The 20,953-nt window shown below is 34.9% G+C and overlaps 1 protein-coding gene across 1 annotated transcript in view; it reads left to right on the top strand.

Annotated features, from left to right (window-relative positions):
* Nucleotides 1–9,464, top strand: part of NUCB2 (nucleobindin 2) — a 37,357-nt gene extending 27,893 nt beyond the window's left edge. The window contains exons 10-13 of the mRNA XM_031944120.1: nt 1,618–1,707; nt 3,851–4,021; nt 4,185–4,266; nt 9,168–9,464. Coding sequence (XP_031799980.1) covers nt 1,618–1,707; nt 3,851–4,021; nt 4,185–4,266; nt 9,168–9,301 — 477 coding nt within the window. The 3' untranslated portion in view covers nt 9,302–9,464. The remainder of the gene's footprint in view (nt 1–1,617; nt 1,708–3,850; nt 4,022–4,184; nt 4,267–9,167) is intronic.
* Nucleotides 9,465–20,953: the final 11,489 nt, after the last annotated feature.

Raw genomic sequence — 20,953 nt, 5'->3', positions numbered from 1 at the left:
TGGAAGTTCTTAGCAGTTTGTAAAGGCTCAGAGTAGGTCAAAGTGGCCACTTGTATTGGAGGCCAGTCTGACAATAGAGAGAGAGGCACTTGTCATCAGAGACTGGCTCTAAGATGAATTTTTATAGTATTGCACCTTATTTAAATAGTTTATCTAAGGTATGGCGATGTTGCTATCTGTGTGAGTGAAAGGAATTTTCACTTTGATGAAATCACTGATACCCATAGAATTTAAAGTCAGAAGGGTTCAGATTATTGAGACTAAACCTCTTGTTTTACAGAGGAGGAAACTGAGACTTCATAGCGCTGAAATTATTACTAAATAACAGAACTAGGATGAGAATGCAGGTCTTCTGAAGCATTTTTTTTCCATTTTTCCCATTAAGCCACTAAAGTATCAGAATAAGTCCTTGATACGGAGGATACAAATCAAATTATGATACCTGCTTGCCCTCAAGGAGCTTATCGTTAATAGACTAAAATGACTTATCCTCTAGTAATTTCTTATATATAGTGGAGTGAGTTAAGTACAGAGGAGAGATCATGAGAAGCAGATATGAAGGGTGAGAGACAATGCATAGGGAAAGTTTCATGGAGCAGATGACATTTGAGTTGGACCATGAAGGAAGGAAATAATTTCAGGTGGTATAAAATATATCCATTTTATAGGTAAGATTACTGAGCCTTAGAAAAGTTAAGCAAGTTTCCAGCCTCAGTTCCCTCATCAGTAAAATGGGGATAATACTACCTAAAATGGGGATAATACTATAATATAAGGGTAAAACCTTGTAGATATAATCTAGATTTCAAGCTTGGGCATTTGCATATGTGTATATCAGTATGAGAATCCAAGAAGGGGAAATACTCTTACCTTCATGGGGTCTAGGGTGTCTCATTCTACTATTCCACTGAAAATTTCTCTCAGTCTGAGAGCCTTTTATAGTCACAGATTTAAGTTGAGCAACAGAAAAGCTTTCAAGCAACTCATAAAACATACTTTTCATAGTATTTCTTGGTTATTTAATTTGTAGTGAATTCAAGCAACAAAAATTGATTAAGTACTTTCCATGTGCCGGACACTGGCCTTCTAGGTGCTGGAGACACAAACAAATGAAGCAAACCTATATTCTTTGGGGTTAGGGATGCCATGTATATTCATAATTATGTACAGAACATTAACAGTCATCACTGTACTCAGGCTTAAATACAGATTAAACTCTAGGTACCAAATAGTAGTGACTGTAGAATCATATACTCGCATACATCACATTAATGTAGATAAGTAAAAGGGTGAAGGAGTCTGGAATTATTTTGCAATGAGGACTGTAAAAGAAAAGTATAAATTTAAGACTAGGAAAGTACTCAACTTTAAATTTGGTTTTGCTTAGGGCTTTAAAGAAACCTTTGAGCTCAGATATGTTCAACAGCATTCTAAGCTCCATTGTGAAGAAGTAAAAAATGTTCTACTGCTAATACAGAAGAGATGAATTTTTCTCAATTTGTACCCATCTTATCCTGAGGTCAAATAGTATTCAGTATTTCTTAACAGAAGAGAGTCTTTGTTGTCTAAGTGGTGGAAGGAAAAGTTAACATTACATTTCTGTTTTCTTTTAATTAGGTTGATGTTAACAGGGACCGGTTAGTGACTTTGGAAGAATTTCTAAAAGCTACTGAGAAAAAAGAATTCTTGGAGCCAGATAGCTGGGAGGTAATATCTGTTTTTTTTTTTTTTTCTTTAAAGATTTGTAAAACTTTGTTATGGGCGATGTCACCCATCCAAAATTATTCCAAAGCACATTTCATAAAGATAAAAGCAATGCAACATTTTCCTGCAGTGGTACCAGAAACCGGGCTTTTGAGGGGAAGAATGTTTTGGAGCAATGATCTAAGGGGAGCTTTGTAAAATGACACAATTCTTAATATACATGCAATTTGGATGAACTTACTTACAGAAGTGAAAAGGAAACCAAGAGAATAAAGTCTTTATGTTCACACACACATCTCTGCTATATATTATCCATTAGAATGGAAATTCCTAGTAAGCAAGAACTGGTTTTTCCATTCGCTTTATATATAGTAGTATTTACTGTGCACTTCAAATTTATGTTTGATTTGACTGATTTCGATGTTGTATTTTCTGAAAAGGAAGTTGCAAGCACCTAGAAGTTCAAGCTTTTTGGTTTTGGTGAGGAAGAGAGTTCTCTATGAGCTAGAATTTCTTGATTCTAAAGTTCTTTCTGGCTCTGATTCTAATGATACTATGACCCTGAGTAGATTGCATGCAAACAGAAGGTGACATCTGTTTTAAATAGACTTATGTTTTCTTCACTTTAAGACATTTACTGTTATCCTTATTGTCTTTGGTAATGTATTTAGATACTTAATGATTTTTTATGTAAGACCAAATTTTTTGTGAACTGGTAGAATTCCTACTACGTTATGTGTACTCCATGGGAAGTATTATTCCCTCCATCAGTATACGTAAATTTAAAAATGCTGGACTACACCGACATAAACAGAATCTATCATTTTCTAAACATAACAGCAACAATAACTTGCATTGATATAGTCCTTTAAGATTCACAAAACTCTTTACAAATGTTATTTTATTCTCGTATCAACCCTGGGAGATAGGTACTATTATTTCCATTTTAAAGATGAGCATGCTGAGATAAACAGAGCTTAAGGGACTTGCCCAGGATCACATAGCTTGTCAGTAGCTGAACTCTGGCTCCTAGCTCCATGTCTGGTGCTCTATCTACTGTAACAATTAGCTGCCTCTAATCTCGAATAAAAGTATGTCTTTCTCAATTTGAACATTTTGGATAGTATTTGAGAGGCTGATTTTTTGACCTTAGAAGCTTTTGTCTATTATTTGAAACATAAGGAAAAAAGTATGAGGGAAGATCACAGAGAAATAATATCATCTTTTAGTGCCCTCTAGTGAGCTTCAGAATGTCATGAGAAGAGTTGCTATTATTCACTGGCAGGACCTGTGATTTCATTAGTAGAAGGATTTCCTAGTTTGGAAACTCCACCTATTGATTTCCTAGTATACTTTATCAACTCACCTGGAATTGTTGGTCTTGGAATCCTTCAGCCCACTGAGCAGTTCAAGTGATTTGGCCGAGCTCATAGAGCTGGTATGTAGGTGTTAGTGGCAAGACTGAAACTAAATCTTCCTTTACTCCAAAACTGGTTCTCAATCCACTGTCTCAAAAACCATTTAGAATGATCAAATCATAAAGTTTTAAAATCTAGAAGTGACCTTAAATGATTACCTTTTAAAAGTTTTCTGTCTTATAATAAATTTAACAAACATTTCAGTATATAAAGAACAGAAAATAACATTGTATCTAAAACCATGACCTTTGGTTATATAGTTTTTAGAACTGCATTTTAATAATATGCAATAATAGACCTACTCTGCTTATCTGTTCCTTCTGAAATTCCTTCCCTATTAAGAATTTCTTAATATTTTATTAAGACTCTTTCCTTCCCCCTTCATTTTCCTCTTCTCCTTTTCCTCCCTTATTTCTCTCTCCCTACTCTTTTTTCTTTCCTTCTGTTCTTTCTTCCTTCTCCCAGCCCAAAAGAAAGCTCTCCCTTGTAACAAGTAATAATCAAGAAAAAGTAGTAGTTACATTGGCTAGATCTGGAAATTTGTCTTACTTTGCAGGAAGCACTCTGCAGGTTCAGTCTTGTGATTTGCTTGAAGGCTTCCTTCTGTGATAGCAGTTGATATGTGAGAAGCATAGCGCTCCTTCCTTCTGGTTCTTTGCCTCATGTTTCTGCCCTTTCCATAATAAAACTCAGGCCTTTTCTTGTCCTGATTTTTTTTTCCTTAATAGACATTGGATCAGCAGCAGCTTTTCACAGAAGAAGAGCTGAAAGAATTTGAAAACCATATCTTTGAACAAGAGCACAAGCTCAAGCAGAAGGCAGAAGATCTCCAGAAGCAAAAAGAAGAACTTCAGCTTCAGCACAACCAGCTTCAGGCCCAGAAACAGGAATACCAGCAGGTCAGCCCTGGAAATCCATCCCCTACCTGCTATTCAGCCGCTCTTTGTAAAACTTTTGATTGATTTAACCTTCATCCAGATGAGACAGGAGTTGAATGTCTTCCCCAATGAGAATCTCTTTCAGTCTACTCACACATTTAGCTTTCACTTTTTCATTTGCCAGGTGGTACAGCAGATGGAACAAAAGAGATTACAACAAGGAATACCTCCAGCAGGGCCAGGTGGAGAATTAAAATATCAGCCACGTAAGTAGCTGTTTTTTTTTCCTTGAAGAAAAACAGCAAGCTACTAATAGTACTAAATGAAATATCAATCATTGAAATGTAATTTCAAAGAATAAGGTGTATGCTTTTTTCTACTTGGCTACAAAAATGTAAAAGAAACTTTATTCACCAAAGTACATTTTACAGATTTTCTTTGAATGACATTGTAATTTGCATTGACATGCTTAACTAAAAATCTTTTGTCCTGTCCAATTAGACATACTATTGTGTGCAAGGAAGTATGGTTAGTAAGCTAAAAATGAGGCAGTTCCTCATCTCCTGAAGCTTGTGTTCTTTTGGGGGAAGGAAGAAGGGAAGCATGTACTAAGACCAAAATAAAATTTGAGAGAAGGAGGAAATATCAATAACAGGGGAGAAAAGAATAGTCTTCACTGAAAAGATGCAATCTCAAATGAGCTTTGAACGAATATAAGGATTTAGAGAGGAGGCAAAGGAGGACATTGTAAGCGTTTCAATTTCTGTTTATTAATTTTTCCCACTTCCTTAAAAGTACTCTCTCTCTCTCTCTCTCTCTCTCTCTTTCTCTCTCTCACACACACATGCACACACACATACAAGATAGAAATGATCATCTTTGGCAACTGATTAGATAAGGGGAGTGAATAAGGTTGAACCTGATGGCCTTCATAGTAATAAGGAAGGGGTGGTGAAGGTACAGATTTGAGAAGAAAACAATGAGATTGCATTTGTCCGTCCCATGTACTTCCCTCTGCTTAAGTGAGTTAGGCGGATTGCCAGTTTCCTGAAATTCCATTCTACAAGTGGGCCATGGAGGACCTACTGATACTGTGTAGTGACTTAAGAGGGGGAATGTACATATGTTAGGAAATAGATCTTCCCCTTGGCACCAGCACAGCATTTCCTACGGATACCTGGGTATCAGTTAGATTATAACTGCCCTGAGATACCAAGGCCTGATTCAGAAAGAGATTAGAGAGTTTATACAGTGGAAGGAGTGGGAGAGTAGGGAGGATAAAAGTAAATATAGTTGTAAGAATTGGATGTCAGAAGGGCAGAGATTGTCATTTACCTTTAACCTTTTTTTTTTTTTAATTCCTAGCACTTTGCACAATTCTTGGCATAATTTATTGACTAACCCATTGTGAGTGGTGAGTGAGGGTAGTGACTGAGGAAGTAAAGGTTTGACCTGAGCATATCATTTTATTTAGGCAATGCATGTCAGTTGCCCAACAAATTGGGACAGTGCTCTTCCTCCCAACAAAATGGGAAAGTTCTCTTTCTTGGCTTATGGCTGGACTCCAAATATAGGGGGAGACAGATTTTATACATTAAAAATAAATAAGATCAATTAATTATAAAGAAATAATACAATATTAGATAATCTGATTTCCAAATTGAGGAAAGATTAGGGACTTTACAAGTTGGGAGAGGGACAGTAGGTAGAATTTGAAGTGATACTTGAAAGCATCTAGCTGACAGAAATGAGGAGGGAGGCAGCCAGTGAAAAGATGAGAAGTTGGGATACGTGTTGTGTCAAAAGGACACAACTGGCATGGAAGTAAGTAAAGGTCAGAGGACTGGATGGGTTACAAGTGATGAAATGTTTTAAAGGCCAAACAAAGGATTTATCTTTGATGTCGGAGAGAATAGAGATTTGCTAGAGTTGATTGAACAGGTGGGATGGTGAGGATGAGTAATGATGGAGGTGCTGATTAGTGACATGGTCAGACCTGTGCTTTAGGAAGATCAGTTTGGCAGATAAGTGGAGGTTTGGACTGGGGAATAGGAAGAGACTGGGGCAGAAATACCAACCACAAGGCTGTTATAAACATGTGAGATGATGGGACCTGTATACATGGTGAGTTGTGTGAGTGGAGAGATGGGAAAGTATACAGGAAATACTATGAAGGTAGAATTAAGAAGATTTGGCAAAAGATTGGATATGTAGGGTGAGTCAAGGTAAGGAGTTGAGAGTGGCACTAAGTTTATGAGCCTGGGTGACTGGGAGGATGGTGACAATAATAGGGAAGTTGGGAAAGGAGAAGCATTTGAAGGGAAATACATTAAGTTCAGTTTGTCCATGCTGAGTTTGAAATGTCTGAGTTTGAGATGCCAGTTTGGGTTGTCTAGTAGGCAACTGGAGAATGGAAATTGTAGGTCAGAAAAGACATTAGTACTTGATAAATAAATCTGAAAATGATCTTCATAGAGATTAGAAGTTCATCCATGGAAGGAGATGAAATAATAAAGAATTTGAAGAAGATTGGGGCCTAGGACAGAGCCTTGGGGGACACCGCATTAATAAATAGGAATGACCTGGATGAAGTTCTAGCAAAGGAATCCCCTTTTATAGATTGAACAGATAGATAAGTAGAAGGAGAACCAGTATAGAGCAGTGTCTAGACTTTCTAGAGAGGACAGAATACCTAGGAGAAGTATGATTAACAATGTCAAAGTGTGCAAACAGTTTAAGAAAGATGAAGGTGGAGTAAATGAACTTCGTTTGGACTGAATGTCTTCTGCTGTAGTGTTACCCCATTTCCTGTTAGTTTGATTTCTTTGGACATGGAATGATCCTGTTGGGTAGAAAAACATAGTATACATTCATTTTTATAAGATTTTGAGTTGCAGAGTTTTCTGCCTTCTTTCCTTCTCCCCCAAGACAGCAAGCAATCTGATATAGGTTAAACAGTATAATCATGTTTAGCATGTTTTCATATTAGTTACATTTTGAAAGAAGCAAAATAGAAAAATCATGAGAAAGAAAAAGCAAAAAAGAGTGGAAAAAAGTCTGCTGTGGTCTGCATTCAGACTCCATTGCTCTTTTTCTGGATGTAGATAGCATTTTCATGTCTTGTCATGGTTTATCCTCACCTAATGTTGCTGTAACGGTATATAATGTTCTTTTTGCTCACTTCACTCAGCATCAGTTCATGTAAGTCTTCCCAGGTTTTTCTGAAATCTACTTGCCCATCATTTTATGACACAATAGTATTCCATTATATTCATACATCACAAGTTGTTTAGCCATCTCCAGTTGATGGACATTCCATCAATTTCTAATTCTTTGCCATCACATAAAGAGTTGCTATACAGTGTTTCTATTGGGCTTATATCCCAAAAAAATCATAAAGGAGGGAAAGAGACCCAGATGTGCATAAATGTTTCTGGAAGTCCTTTTTGTAGTGTCAAGAAACTGAAAACGGTGTGGATGCCCATCAATGGTATATGGTAAATAAGTATGATTGTTCTGTAAGAAATGATCAGCGGATAATTTCAGAGAGCCTGGAGATACTTACATGAACTGAAGCTGAGTGAAATGAGCAGAACCAAGAGATCGTTGTACATGTCAACAGCAAGATTATATGATGGTCAACAATGAGATGGTTCAGGCTAGTTCGAATGATTTTATGACGAAGAGAGCCATCTGCACCTAGAGAGAGGATTTGTAAAAACTAAATGTGGACTGCAACATAGTATTTTCATTTTGTTGTTGTTGTTGTTTTTCTTTCCCATTTTTTCCCTTTTTGATCTGATATTTATTGTGCAACATGATAATTGTGGAAATACATATAAAAGAACTGAGTATGTTTAACATATATTGAATTACTTGCCATCTAGGAGAGGGGGATTGCAGGAAGGGAGGGAGAAAATTGGAACACAAGATTTTACAAGAATGAATGTTGAAAATTATTCATGTATATGCTTTAAAAATAAAAAGCTTTAATTACAGGGAAAAAAGAGCTGCTATAGATGTTTTTGTATATGTGGATTCTTTTCCCTCTTTTAAAAATTTCTTTTGGATACAAATCTAGTAGTCGTATTGCTGGATCAAAGGGTATGTACAGTTTGATTATCTTTTGGGCATAGTTCTAAATAGAGAGCATTATTTTCAAGAGATTGCTATTGGCAATTAGAAAATTTCTGATATTAACTTAGATTTAATTAATAAGGTGCATTTCAGAAGAGATGAAATCACACTACTTCAACCCTATTAGAAGATACTAATGTTTTTTAGTGTATGATTTTATTTTTTCACACTGTCTTGTGAATGATCTAAGGCTTGTTTGAGGTGTATTCTTTAGCAAAATCTAGTAACATTAGAGTTATGACTTTTAAAAAATTAATATTTGCTGGTTTATTAAAAAGTATTTGGCTTATTTTAAAATATATTGCAGAAGTAAACCAGGAAATCTTTGAATCATAGATCTCTATTTTAATTTCTTACAGTTTGTTCATTCAGAATTATTATGCTAATTGAATTTTTTTTTTTTTTTTTGGTTAATCTACTTTTTTCACAAGTGGAAATATTAGGGGCAACTAGGTGGTGTAGTGGCCCTGAAGTCAGGAGGACTTGAGTTCAAATCTGGCCTCAGACACCTAATACTTCCTAGCTGTGTGAGCCTGGGCAAGTCACTTAACCCAATTGCCTCAACAAAAAAACAAAACAAACCCCCCCCCCAAAAAAACCTATCTCATTAGTGTCAGGTGCAAACTTTCTCTTGAATATAATCCCTAAAGGAACAGTAAAGATTTAATTTCTTTTTTTTTTTTTTATTATAGCTTTTTATTGACAGAATACATGCATGGGTAGTTTTTCAACATTGACCCTTGCAAATATTTCTGTTCCAACTTTTCCCTTCCTCCTTCCACCCCCTCTCCTAGATGACAGGCAGTCTCATACATGTTAAACATATTGAAGTATTAAAGATTTAATTTCTGAGAAAGATCTTTGGGGGCTCCATTATAGTAGTATGATAGTAGTATTTACTAGTATCTAAATACTACTAAATACTACAGTATTTACTGTGCACTTCAAATTTATGTTTGATTTGACTGATTTGGATGTTGTATTTTCTGAAATCTTGTTGCAATGACATGTTGATCTTTCTGTTTTACAGCTGGGCAGCAACAAGAGGAGAAATCAGAAAAACATTCTCTAGGCAGTGACCACCTTCAGCCTTTGCCACCACAGCACGTTTCTCCTCTTCAGGAAGGAGCAGCCATGGCTGAACATGTCCAGATTCACCCTTAATCACCTGGTGCCTCAACTTTATAATTGTTCATTTTTGTTTGTTTATAAAGGGAGACTAAAGTGGAGTAAGAAATTAAATTTAAAAGTCCTATTTCTTGCCCTTACCTGTAGCATCATCAAAAAAAAAAAAAAAAAAAAAAAAAAGAATGTAATTTTGTTTCTAGCAACATTTTAAGGCAATTTTTATTTTCTTGTAAAAATGTAAAGGGAGAGAAGGTTACTGAAAACCTAATTCCCTTTTTTGACTTCCTTAAGACAAATCTTATTGTCTGGAGGATAAGATCCCATTAGATAATAAAAACTACTAGTTAGCTGTGAATAATAATTTGTTCTCAGGAGAATCCCAGAACTAACTTAGAACATATATGTATAATTCCAACAAAAGATGATCGAGAACTTGGATCCAAAGGTCAAGTTTTTCCATTTCAAGCACTGCCAACCTGCTTGTTGTTTCTGAGACCAAAAAAGTAACCCTCAAAACAAAACTTTGGAACTTAAGCTTTGATTTTTTTAATTGCCTTGAAGAATTATGCAGAATAGTATTGATCATGTTTACAGATCCCTCAGATTCTCACTATGTAAAGACTTTGGCATAAATATTTTTAACTTTGGTTATAATGAAGGTAACATTGTACCAGTTGTGGGGCAACAATTTACAATATTGTTTTTCTTGCGTAATAGCCTCTCTTCCTAAGAGTCCCAGAAACTGCATGTTATTTAAATCGTTTTTATTGAAAAAAAGATATTACAAAAAATAACATTGGAGTTTGCTGTGCAAATTTGCCTACCTCCTTTCATTTCTGCATTCATATGGTATATTTCCTTTAATTTCCTGTATTTAAAATTATAAATTTCAATGTTAATAGTAGATAGTTGCTGTTTCTTTTCTTTCTTTATAGTACAATTGGACCCTTTACTGGATGATTTTTTTTGTTTTGTTTTGAAAAAAGTAATTTATTTTCTTCATTCTGATGAGTAGGACACACAACAAATCATAGAAACAATCAATAATTTCATCAAAGTTGAGTGATAGTAATGAGACAAAATACCAAAATTTATGGGATGCAACCAAAGCAGTATTAAGGAGAAATTTTATATCTCTTAAGTGCTTACATGGATAAAATAGAGAAAAAGTAGATCAATGGCTTGAGTGTGCAATTTAAAAAGCTAGAAAAATATTAAGTTAAAACTCCTCAATAAAAGACCAAATTAGAAATTCTGAAAATCAAAAATTAATAAAATTGAAAGTAAGAAAACTATTGAATGAATAATTTTAAGAACTGGTTTTGTGTGGTTAATTTGACTTAGAAAAAGAGAGAAGAAAAACAGTTTACTGATATGAAAAATGAAAAGGGTGAATTCACCGTCAGTGATGAGGAAATTAAGGCAATGATTAGGAGTTGTTTTGCCAACTGTATGCCAATAAATCTAAGTGGAATGGATGAATATATTTACAAAAATATAAATTGCCCAGATTATCAAAAGAGGAAATAAAATATTTAAGTAACCTCATTTTAAAAATAGAAATTGGACAAGCCATTGATAAAATCCTTAAGAAAGAATCTCCAAGGCCAGATGGATTTACAAATAAATGCTACCAAACATTTAAAGAACAACTAATTCTAATACTATATAAACTATTTGGAAATAGAGATGAAGTTGTAATCCTATCAGATTTCTTTATGACATAGATATGTTGCTGATATCCACACCAGGAAGAGCCAGAACAAAGAAAGACAATTACACACTAACTTACCTTATGAATATTGGTACAAAATTTTAATATAATAAGTTAGCCAAGAGATTACAGCTATTTATCACTGGGATAATACACTATGACCAGGTGAGATTTATACAAGGAATACAGGAATAATTTAATATCAGAAAAACTATCAGCATAATTGACCACATTAATAATAAAACCAATAGAAACCATATGGTTATCTCAATAGATGCAAAAAAAGCTTTTGAGAAAATACAGCACCCATTCTTTTTTTTTTTTTTAAGGTCCAAAGTCTTTATTGTCTCCTTCAGTCTCCCAGACTGCATCAGCAGTTTCAGTCAGCCAGCCAGTCAGCAGTCTGCACCTCTCAATGTAATGTCCTTCTTTCTAGAGCCCCCAAGTTGGGGTGACAAAACGTACTATTGCTTTCTTTTTTTTTTTTTTTTTGTTTTTAATTTAATAGCCTTTTATTTACAGGATATATACATGGGTAACTTTACAGCATTAACAATTGCCAAACCTCTTGTTCCAATTTTTCACCTCTTACCCCCCCACCCCCTCCCCTAGATGGCAGGATGACCAGTAGATGTTAAATATATTAAAATATAAATTAGATACACAATAAGTATACCTGACCAAAACGTTATTTTGACAGCACCCATTCTTAATTAAAAAACAGAGCATAGAGCTAGAGAACATAGGAATAAATGGAGCTTTCCTTAAAATGATAAGTAGTATCTATAACTAGAAGCATCCCCAATAAGATCTGGGATGAAGTGTGGATGCCTGTTATCATCACTATTATTCAATTGTTATGTTAGAAATTTTAATTTTAGCAATAAGAGAAGAAAAAGAAATTGAATGAATTAGAATAGGCAGTGAGGAAACAAAGCTATCATTGTAAATGATATGATGGTATACTTGAAGAATCCTAGAGAATCAACTAAAAAGTATTTGAAATAACAACTTTAGCAAAGTTGCAGAACATAAAAGAAACCTACATAAATGATCTGTAGTTCTATATATTACCAACAAACCCAGCCGCAAGTGAGAGAGAGAAATCCCATTTGAAATAACAGTAGACAATATAGAATAAATTTTGGAAAGAAATTTTGGAGTCTCCTTACCAAGACAAACCAAGAAACTATATGAACACAGTTAAAAAACTGTTCACATAAAGTCAGATGTAAACAACTGGAAAAATCTCATTTGCTCATGGGTAGGCTAATATAATAAAAATGACAGTTTTATCTAAATTTTAAAATTTAAATAATTTACTTATTCAGTGCCATACCAATCAAACTACCAAAAATTTATTAGAGCTAGAAAAATAACAGAATTCATCTGGAAAAATATCAAGGGAATTAGAGGGAAAAAATGCAAAAGAAGGTGACCTGGCCATACCAGATGTAAAACTGTATTATAAAGCAGAAATCATCAAAACTATTTGGTGCTGGCTATGAAATAGAGCAGTAGATCAATGGGATAGATTACATACATAAGATACCATGTGATTAGAATAATCTTTCTGATAAACCCAAAGACTCCGGTTTCTGGGATAGGAACTCACTATTTTGAAACAAAACAAAACAAAACAACAAAACTGTTGGGAACACTGAAAAATGATATGGCAGAAACTAGGAATATAGCCCTACCTCTGACACCATATATGAAGATAAGGTCAAAATGGGTATACGATTTAGACCTAAAGATGATGCAATAAGCATATTAGGCATGGTTTACTTGTCAGATCTATGCAGAAGGGAAGCAAACAAGAGATAGAAAATATGAGGAAATATAAAATGGATAATTTTGATTACATTAAATTTAAAAAGTTTTACACAAATAAAATCCATGCAACTAAGATTAGAAGGAAAGCAGAAAGATGGGAAACAGTTTTTATAGCAGGTATTTCTGATAAGGCCTTATTTAAATATGCAGAATTGAGTCAAATTTTTAAGAATAAAAGTCATTCACCAGTTGATAAATAGTAAAAGGATATGAACAAGCAGTTTTCAGATGAAGAAATTAAAGGTATAATCATAGGAAAAAACTCTAAGTCATTATTGATTAAAGAAATACAAATATGATGTACATCTATCAGATTGACTTAAAAAGACAGGAAAAGATAATGATAAATATTGGAAGGGATATGAGAAAATTGGGACACTACTACATTGATAGTGGAGTTGTGAACTGATCAGCCATTCTGGAGAGCAATTTGGAACATGGCACAAAGGGCAATAAAACTGTTTATGCCCTTTGATCTAACAATGCCACTACTAGGTCTGTATTCCAAAGATACAAAAAAGGGAAAAAGACCTATGTATACAAAAATATTTATAGCGCCTCTTTATGTGGTGGCAAAGAATTGGAAATCGAGGGAATGCCCATCAATTGGGGAATGACTGAACAAGCTGCGCTATGTGAATGTAATGGAATTCTATTATGCTATAAGAAATGATGCACTGGAAGATTTTAGAAAAACCTGGAAAGAGATGAACTGATGCTGAGTGAAGTGAGCAGAACCAGGAGACCACTGTACATAGTAACAGCAAGATTGTGTGATGATCAGTTATATAGACTTGGTTCCTCTCAGCAATAAAATAATGCAAGACAACTCCCAAAAGATTCATGATGGAGAATGCTTTCTATATCCAGAGAAAGAACTATGGAATCTGAATGCAGATCAAAGTATATTCACTTTTTTTTTCTTTCATGGCTTTTCTGTTTTCTTCTTTTACAATAGTACTGTTAAGAAAATATCTTTACTTGATTACACATATATAATCTATATTAGATTGCTTGTTATCTTGGGGAGAAGGATTGAGAGGAAAGGAGGGAGAAAAAATTTAAAAGTCTTAGAAAAAAGAATATTGAAAACTATATATAAGCGTAAAAAATAAAAGAATATTTTTTTAAAGAGGCAAGATAGCAAGACATTTTTCTTTCACCTGTCTCTAATTTAGCAATCCATTGATTCAAAACTACAATCTCACTTTGATTTTCTTGAGACTTCCTTAATTTTTCTCTCTTCTCTCCCTACCCTACTTTCATTTAAAAGCAGATATTTTTCAAAGAAATCTGTAAATGTAGACTTCTTACCTAGGTCAGAAATCAACCATGAATCACTGATTTAGTAACTGGAACCTGAGAATATGGAGCACTAGGATCTAGTCTAACTCTGTCTGTGATCTTGGCCAAGTGATTTCTACCTCATGTCCTTTACTTCGCTTGAAAATGATGTTTTGTTAATTTAGCTGTGTATTGTAAGGATCTGAAGAGGCTATTAAATAACATCTGAAAAATACTCTGAACTCTTTGGAGAAAAGAATATAGTTATATAGTCAAGGCTGAATTATATATACTAAACATTCCGTCCCAGAATGAATATCTTGCCATTTGGTTACACTTACGGAAAGGGTCCCAGATATTGGCAATCAGGAAATCACCACCACCATCATAAAAAAATAGTACTTATCTTTCCAGTTTATATTTTTAAATCACTTTGAAAATATTAAAGAATCATGTAAGTACTATTTTTATCTTTTTGAAGATGAAGAAATCAAAGCACAAGTTAATGGCTTATTTATGTACTTGACAAATGAGAGAAAAAAATGTGCTTCTGTGAAACTTCATAAATCAGTTTGTTCAAATTCTGTTTTTTTGTTGAACTTCAACTTTAATCATCTTTTTGAAAGCTGGTGCCTAAGTTGTCCATGCCATTTGATTATATTAGTAGTTCCTTGATTTTCTTGTGTTTCTCAAACTCTTCCCTCCCCCTGATGAGGGATAGATATGGGGTATCTAAATGAAATTAGGGTTTAGTTGAGGTCTAGTGGCAGGTTTGGGTTACAGGAAGTCAAATAGAGCTCTTCTGCAACCCCATTGGATTCGGCACAAGGATACGGCATTAAATGAAGTCTAGTAGCAGTGCAAGTCCCCAATAAAAGCATTTATTGGCCTTGAAAAGCTAGATTGCTAAAAGAGGTTTATTATGGGGTTTGGAAGTAAGGTTAAAGTATAGTTAAGGAAAGAGGCTAAGGTAGAGATAAGAAGGGCACCGGACAGAGGGTCCAGGGGACAGAAAGTCCTGACATGCCAGGCGTAAGGTTGGCACGTTTGGGACCTCTGCCAAGAGGGGGTCCCAGTGTGGCCCTTTTATAATGGGAGATTTAGCTAGAGGGGCCCCAAATTGGCTCAGATCCGGATCGGGGCTGGGACAGGCTGGATCTTCTATTGGAATTCAAAGGGACCAGGATTTCTGAATCAAAAGGTAATTTACATTAACTAGGAGGAGTTGGGAATCAGAAAGAAAGGAATCTTAAAGGGACCACACCTGCATCACCCCGACTGCTGTTTTTAATGTTAGAGTAATAAATAAATGATTGAATTTCTAAAGTAGTAGATTATTTGTGATTATCCTGTAATTTTTTTATGAATACCTGCTATTCTTCATAGCTTAAGAATCATTTTGTTGTATTTTTTAAAATTTCTTTTTGTTAAACATGAATTTTTAAACTATTTAAGTATGCTTAATGTTAAAGGAAAAAACATCAAATCTTAAGCAACTCCTTTCTTTGGCTTGGGTTTTCCTAGATGAATTGAATGTCTATTTCTTTTGTGGATTTCTTCCTCTCTTAGTATGACTGAACTTTGTTTTCATTGACATTTGTGGTATTTGAGAGGTGAAGTTGCACTTGGGAAAAGGCAAAAGCCAAATCAAAGGCAGAATCCTTTCCTCCTGGCCTTTTGCATTTCTGCACTTTGCCATAGGGAAGACTAGTCATCCTGTAGAAAAATCTTTGACGTGATAGATAGGATTGTACTTCCTGTGGAAAGCTGATGGGGAAAGGTGCGAACTCATGGGATCAATACTTGCACTGCAGTGTAATAAGACCCTGATGAGAAGATGTTTCTTATCTCAAGTCCTTGATGGTTTTTACTCCATTAAAAATAATATTTATGAAAATAAACCAGATTTTCTCCCTGTTGGTGTATGAAAACAAATATTTCCCTCTTTTTTAATTGTGATAAGGTAGTACAAGTCTTTTAATATAAAGCCATGCCCATGTATTGTCAAGGTAAATCCATTCCACTTTTTTTGTTTTCATTGTTGCTATTTTTAAAAGATTTAATTTTCAATACAATAAAGTTCTTTCTCCTTTCTGTTTTCCTGGTTTTCAGACTTTTTATAGAGTGTCCTACCAGTTTCTCCAGAATACCTTGAGGAAAACGGGAAGTTTTTACCTCACTTTTAGTTGTTAGATCTAGCTGGTCTAAAATGTCACCACCAACAACCTTAAAACAGTAACTATTAGACTTCTCATACAGTATGTTTATGCCTTAACAGTGCTAAGGCTGATCTTTTTTCCCCCTGGGAGTCCATCCTACAGTCATAACACTTTGAATTAAGTGTTAAAAAAACCTTTTTAATATAGACTTCTATTCCAAGAGACTTGTGTAAAAGACAAACATACATGCTAAATCTTTTTTTCTTTTAAATTATAGCTTTTTATTTACAAAACATATTTATGGGTAATTTTTTAACATTGACCCTTGCAAAAACTTCTGTTCCAACTTTTCTCTTCCTTCTCCCCATCCCCTTCCCTAGATGGCAGGAAGTCTCATACATGTTAAACATGTTAAAGTATATGTTAAGTACAATATATGTATACATATTTATACAGTTATCTTGCTGCACAAGAAAAATCAGATTTAGAAAGGTAAAAATAACCTGGGAAGAAAAACAAAAATGCAACCAACAATAACAGAAAGAGTGGAATTCTATGTTGTGGTCCACACTCAATTCCCAGTGTTTTTTCACTGGGTGTAATGCTAAATATTTTAACTTGAGGATGTGAAAGAAGAATGAAGAATTCTTGTGATGTTGAATCTTTCAATTTCTGAGGTCTTTATATGACTCACTTGGCCCCAGACGCAGGATTGAACAGGATGGAAGTAGAATCTCTCCGACCATTTTCTCCCTGGTCTCCTGCCAAAAGTGTCCCTGGCTAGTCTCACTCCACCCCCTAGTCCCTCCTACAATCCTCTATACACCAATCATTGAGCCAGTACAGATACTGGAAAGGACCATTTTCCAAGCATATGCCCATAGAGTACTGTCCAATCGGTAGCCTCAAGTGCTCAGCAGTCCTGACCTCAGTGCATTGATTCCATAGTTTCAGCCCTCTACATATGGCCACATATCAAGAACCTACAATTGGGAAAATTGGGGGTGTATGTCTGATTGTCTGAAATAAGTCTAGAGGGAATAAGTTTTCCTATTCTTTTTGACGTAGTTACAAATTCCTTTTTTGGAAAAATTATTATTTTTCTTTTAATCAGTGAAACTAGTGCTGCTTCATTCATATAACTGTTTTGTGTCTTTTAAAACATTTTGTGAAAGTTCATCAATTTTAAAGCTAGGGGCTTAAAAATGCTTTATAGTATATTTTCTGTCAGTGATTTTGAAGGAATTCTCAAGACTGTACATTTTAGATTTTACTTTAAACAGTCCTCTGTATCATTAAAAAAAAAAAAAAGCTGAACAGGCTCAACTACAATTTGGTTTTTAAATGGACTGATATGATCTGTGCACCACTGTATTTAGATTGGTTTGTACTCTGGATCTCTTAAAATGAACAATTGCTTTGTAATTTGGGTAACTAAGTCAAGAAGACATAGATTGAAACATTAGCTTTTCAATTTGTGTATGGATTTCTTTTTTCGATATGTGTTGTAAAAAATCATATTCTCCAATGTAATATTTGTTTCAGTCATCCATTGTATAGATTTGCTTTACATTTGATTAAACAGAAAATCCAATAATACATGGTATTTAGAGTAACTTTCTATGGAGCACACATATAATGATGACAACCATGTTCTTTGCTGTACACCAACATTGTATCTAGGAGTTAGAGGTCTGTTTTCTAATCTCAGGATTCTTTTTTACACTATTCTTGACAGACTGATATCCTGACTCTTCTGTTACCCTTTCAGGGATGGGAAGCTCAGGCATAAATCCATTTCACTGTTGCATGAATTGGACATAAGGAAATGATTTTTCATGCTAAGCTGAAATCTCCTTTTTCTAACTTCCATCCTTACCCTGGAATTCAAGGAACTTTATTCCCTCTGCCATAGGACAACCCTGAGAATAACAACCTCTGAGGACTGGAAGGGAATTCAAAGCCCTAACTGAGCAGCAGCCCTCTTTACAATAACCCCCAAAGATGGTTTTCAGCTTTTACTGAAAGACTTTCATTAGCTGTTGATTCACCCTTTGGATAGTAGCTTTGTTAGGATTTTCTTCTTACCCCTCATATTAAAGCTGTCCTATCCCTCCTTGGCTTTTCTTCATCCAGGAATCACCCCTAGGGCCTTCAATTCTTCTAGGAATACAATTAATTTTTAATGGCACTTGCCTATCCAATTACTTTCTTACAGAGCAGTCACACAAGAAGAATTTGGTCTATTTCCAAAGCTAATTAGGGTAAAGGAAAAGAACCTATATGTTCTTAAATAGTTACAACAGCTGTCTTTGTGGGGGCAAAGAACTGGAAATTGCAGAGGTGCCCATCAATTGAGGAATGGCTGAACAAGTTGTGGTATATGATTGTGATGCAATACTACTGTGCTATAAGAAAATGATGAACTCAAGTGAATTTAGAAAAAAGCATGGAAGGACTTGCAGGAAATAATGAAGAGGGAAATGAGCAGAAGAGAACATTGTATAATTACAGCAATACTGTTTTCAAATAATTCAGCAAGAAAGTTATTTTGATCATAAATACTTAAATTAACTATAAAGGCTATATGAAGAAAGATGCCATCTGCATCCAGAGAAAGAAGTATATATACAATTATACCTACACATATATATGTGCATGTATATATATGAATATGTATACATACACATTTACCTATTTGTGGCTAATGGTAACCATCTTTAGGTAGAGGAAAGAAAAAATAAGCACAACTTTTTATTATTGAAAGGAATAGCAAGTTTTGCATGGTAGATTTGCAGTTTTGTGTGCAACTATCGTTTTATGTTATTAACTTTTTATTATGGTATAGAAATGCTTGTTTTATTCCATAAATTAAAAAACTGATTAGATGAATGAATTCATCTTTCCAACGAGGTAGCCTAGAGACAGCGATCATTTATTAATTTTTGCCTTTGGCATGTTAAGCACATATTTGAGGAAAGGGAAAAATAAAGATTTTGTGTTAGTCTTTGGTATGTTAAGCACACATTTTAGGAGAGGGGAAAATAAAGATTTTGTGTAAGTCTGTGACCAGTGTTACAGGGCCATGTTAGTCTTTCTTTTTTTTTTTTTAATTTAATAGCCTTTTATTTACAGGATATATACATGGGTAACTTTACAGCATTACATGTTAGTCTTTCAATTTCCTCACAATTCATGTTGGCACAGTTTGGGAGTTGAATGTGTTTATGGAAATTACAAAGTTCTATTAATTTAGATCAAAGCTTTTTAAAAATTATTATTATAGCTTTTTATTTAGAAGTTATATGCATAAGTAATTTTATAACATTGACAATTGCCAAACCTTTTGTTCCAATCGTTCCTCTCCTTCCCCCCATCCCCTTCTCCAGATAGCAGGTTGACCAACACATGTTAAATATGTTAAAGTATAAATTAAATACAAAATAAGTATACATGTCCAAACCATTATTTTGCTGTACAAAAAGAATCAGACTCTGAAATAGTGTACAATTAGCCTGTGAAGGAAATCAAAAATGCAGGTGGACAAAAATAGAGGGATGGGGAATTCTATGTAGTGGTTCTTAGTCATCTCCCAGAGTTCTTTCGCTGGGCGTAGCTGGTTCAGTTCATTCCTGCTCAATTGGAACTGATTTGGTTCATCTCATTGCTGAGGATGGCCAGGTCCATCAAAATTGATCATCATATAGTATCGTTGTTGAAGTATATAATGATCTCCTGGTCCTGCTCATTTCACTCAGCATCAGTTCGTGTAAGTCTCTCCAGGCCTTTCTGAAACCATCCTGCTGGTCATTTCTTACAGAACAACAATATTCCATAACATTCATATACCACAATTTATTCAGCCATTCTCCAATTGATGGGCATCCACTCAGTTTCCAGTTTCTAGACACTACAAACAGGGCTGCCACAAACATTCTTGCACATACAGGTCCCTTTCCTTTAAGATTTCTTTGGGATATAAGCCCAGTAGTAACACTGCTGGATCAAAGGGCATGCAGTTTGATAACTTTTTGAGCATGGTTCCAAATCACTCTCCAGAATGGCTGGATGTATTCACAGTTCCACCAACAATGTATCAGTGTCCCAGTTTTCCCACATCCCCTCCAACATTCTGCATTATCTTTTCCTGTCATTCTAGCCAATCTGACAGGTTGTGTAGTGGTATCTCAGAGTTGTCTTAATCTGCATTTCTCTGATAATGACTTGGAGCATCTTTTCATATGGCTAGAAATAGTTTCAATTTCTTTATCTGAGAATTGTCTGTTCATATCCTTTGAAGATCAAAGTTTCTCAAACGGTGGCTTGTATCCCCATATGGGAGGTGTAACAATGTTTGGGGGGAGGGGTGGAAAAGTTATTATTGATATTTTATATACTTAAGGTCCCAAAAAGTTTCTTTGGCGAAAAGTGAGTTGAAAAAAGTTTCAGAAGACCTATGGATTGATCATTATAATAAAAACACTAAGAGATACACCCCTACACACAGATACCAACCCTGCCTCTCCCCCCCCCCCCCCCCCCCAAAAAAAAACCCTAGGGATAATTACTTAGGACAGATCTCCTTCACCTGGCTAGGAACTCTAGCTGAAGAAGATCTATTACTTAGAGGGGAACTCCTCCGCTACTTTTCTTTCAGTTCTGGGAGGGCTCAGAAAATCTCTTGCAGTCATTGTC

The sequence above is a fragment of the Sarcophilus harrisii genome, chromosome 6 (assembly GCF_902635505.1).
Source record: "Sarcophilus harrisii chromosome 6, mSarHar1.11, whole genome shotgun sequence".
Lineage (NCBI taxonomy): Eukaryota > Metazoa > Chordata > Mammalia > Dasyuromorphia > Dasyuridae > Sarcophilus > Sarcophilus harrisii.
Note: the sequence above shows the minus strand (reverse complement) of the source record. Positions and strands in the feature narration are given on the sequence as shown.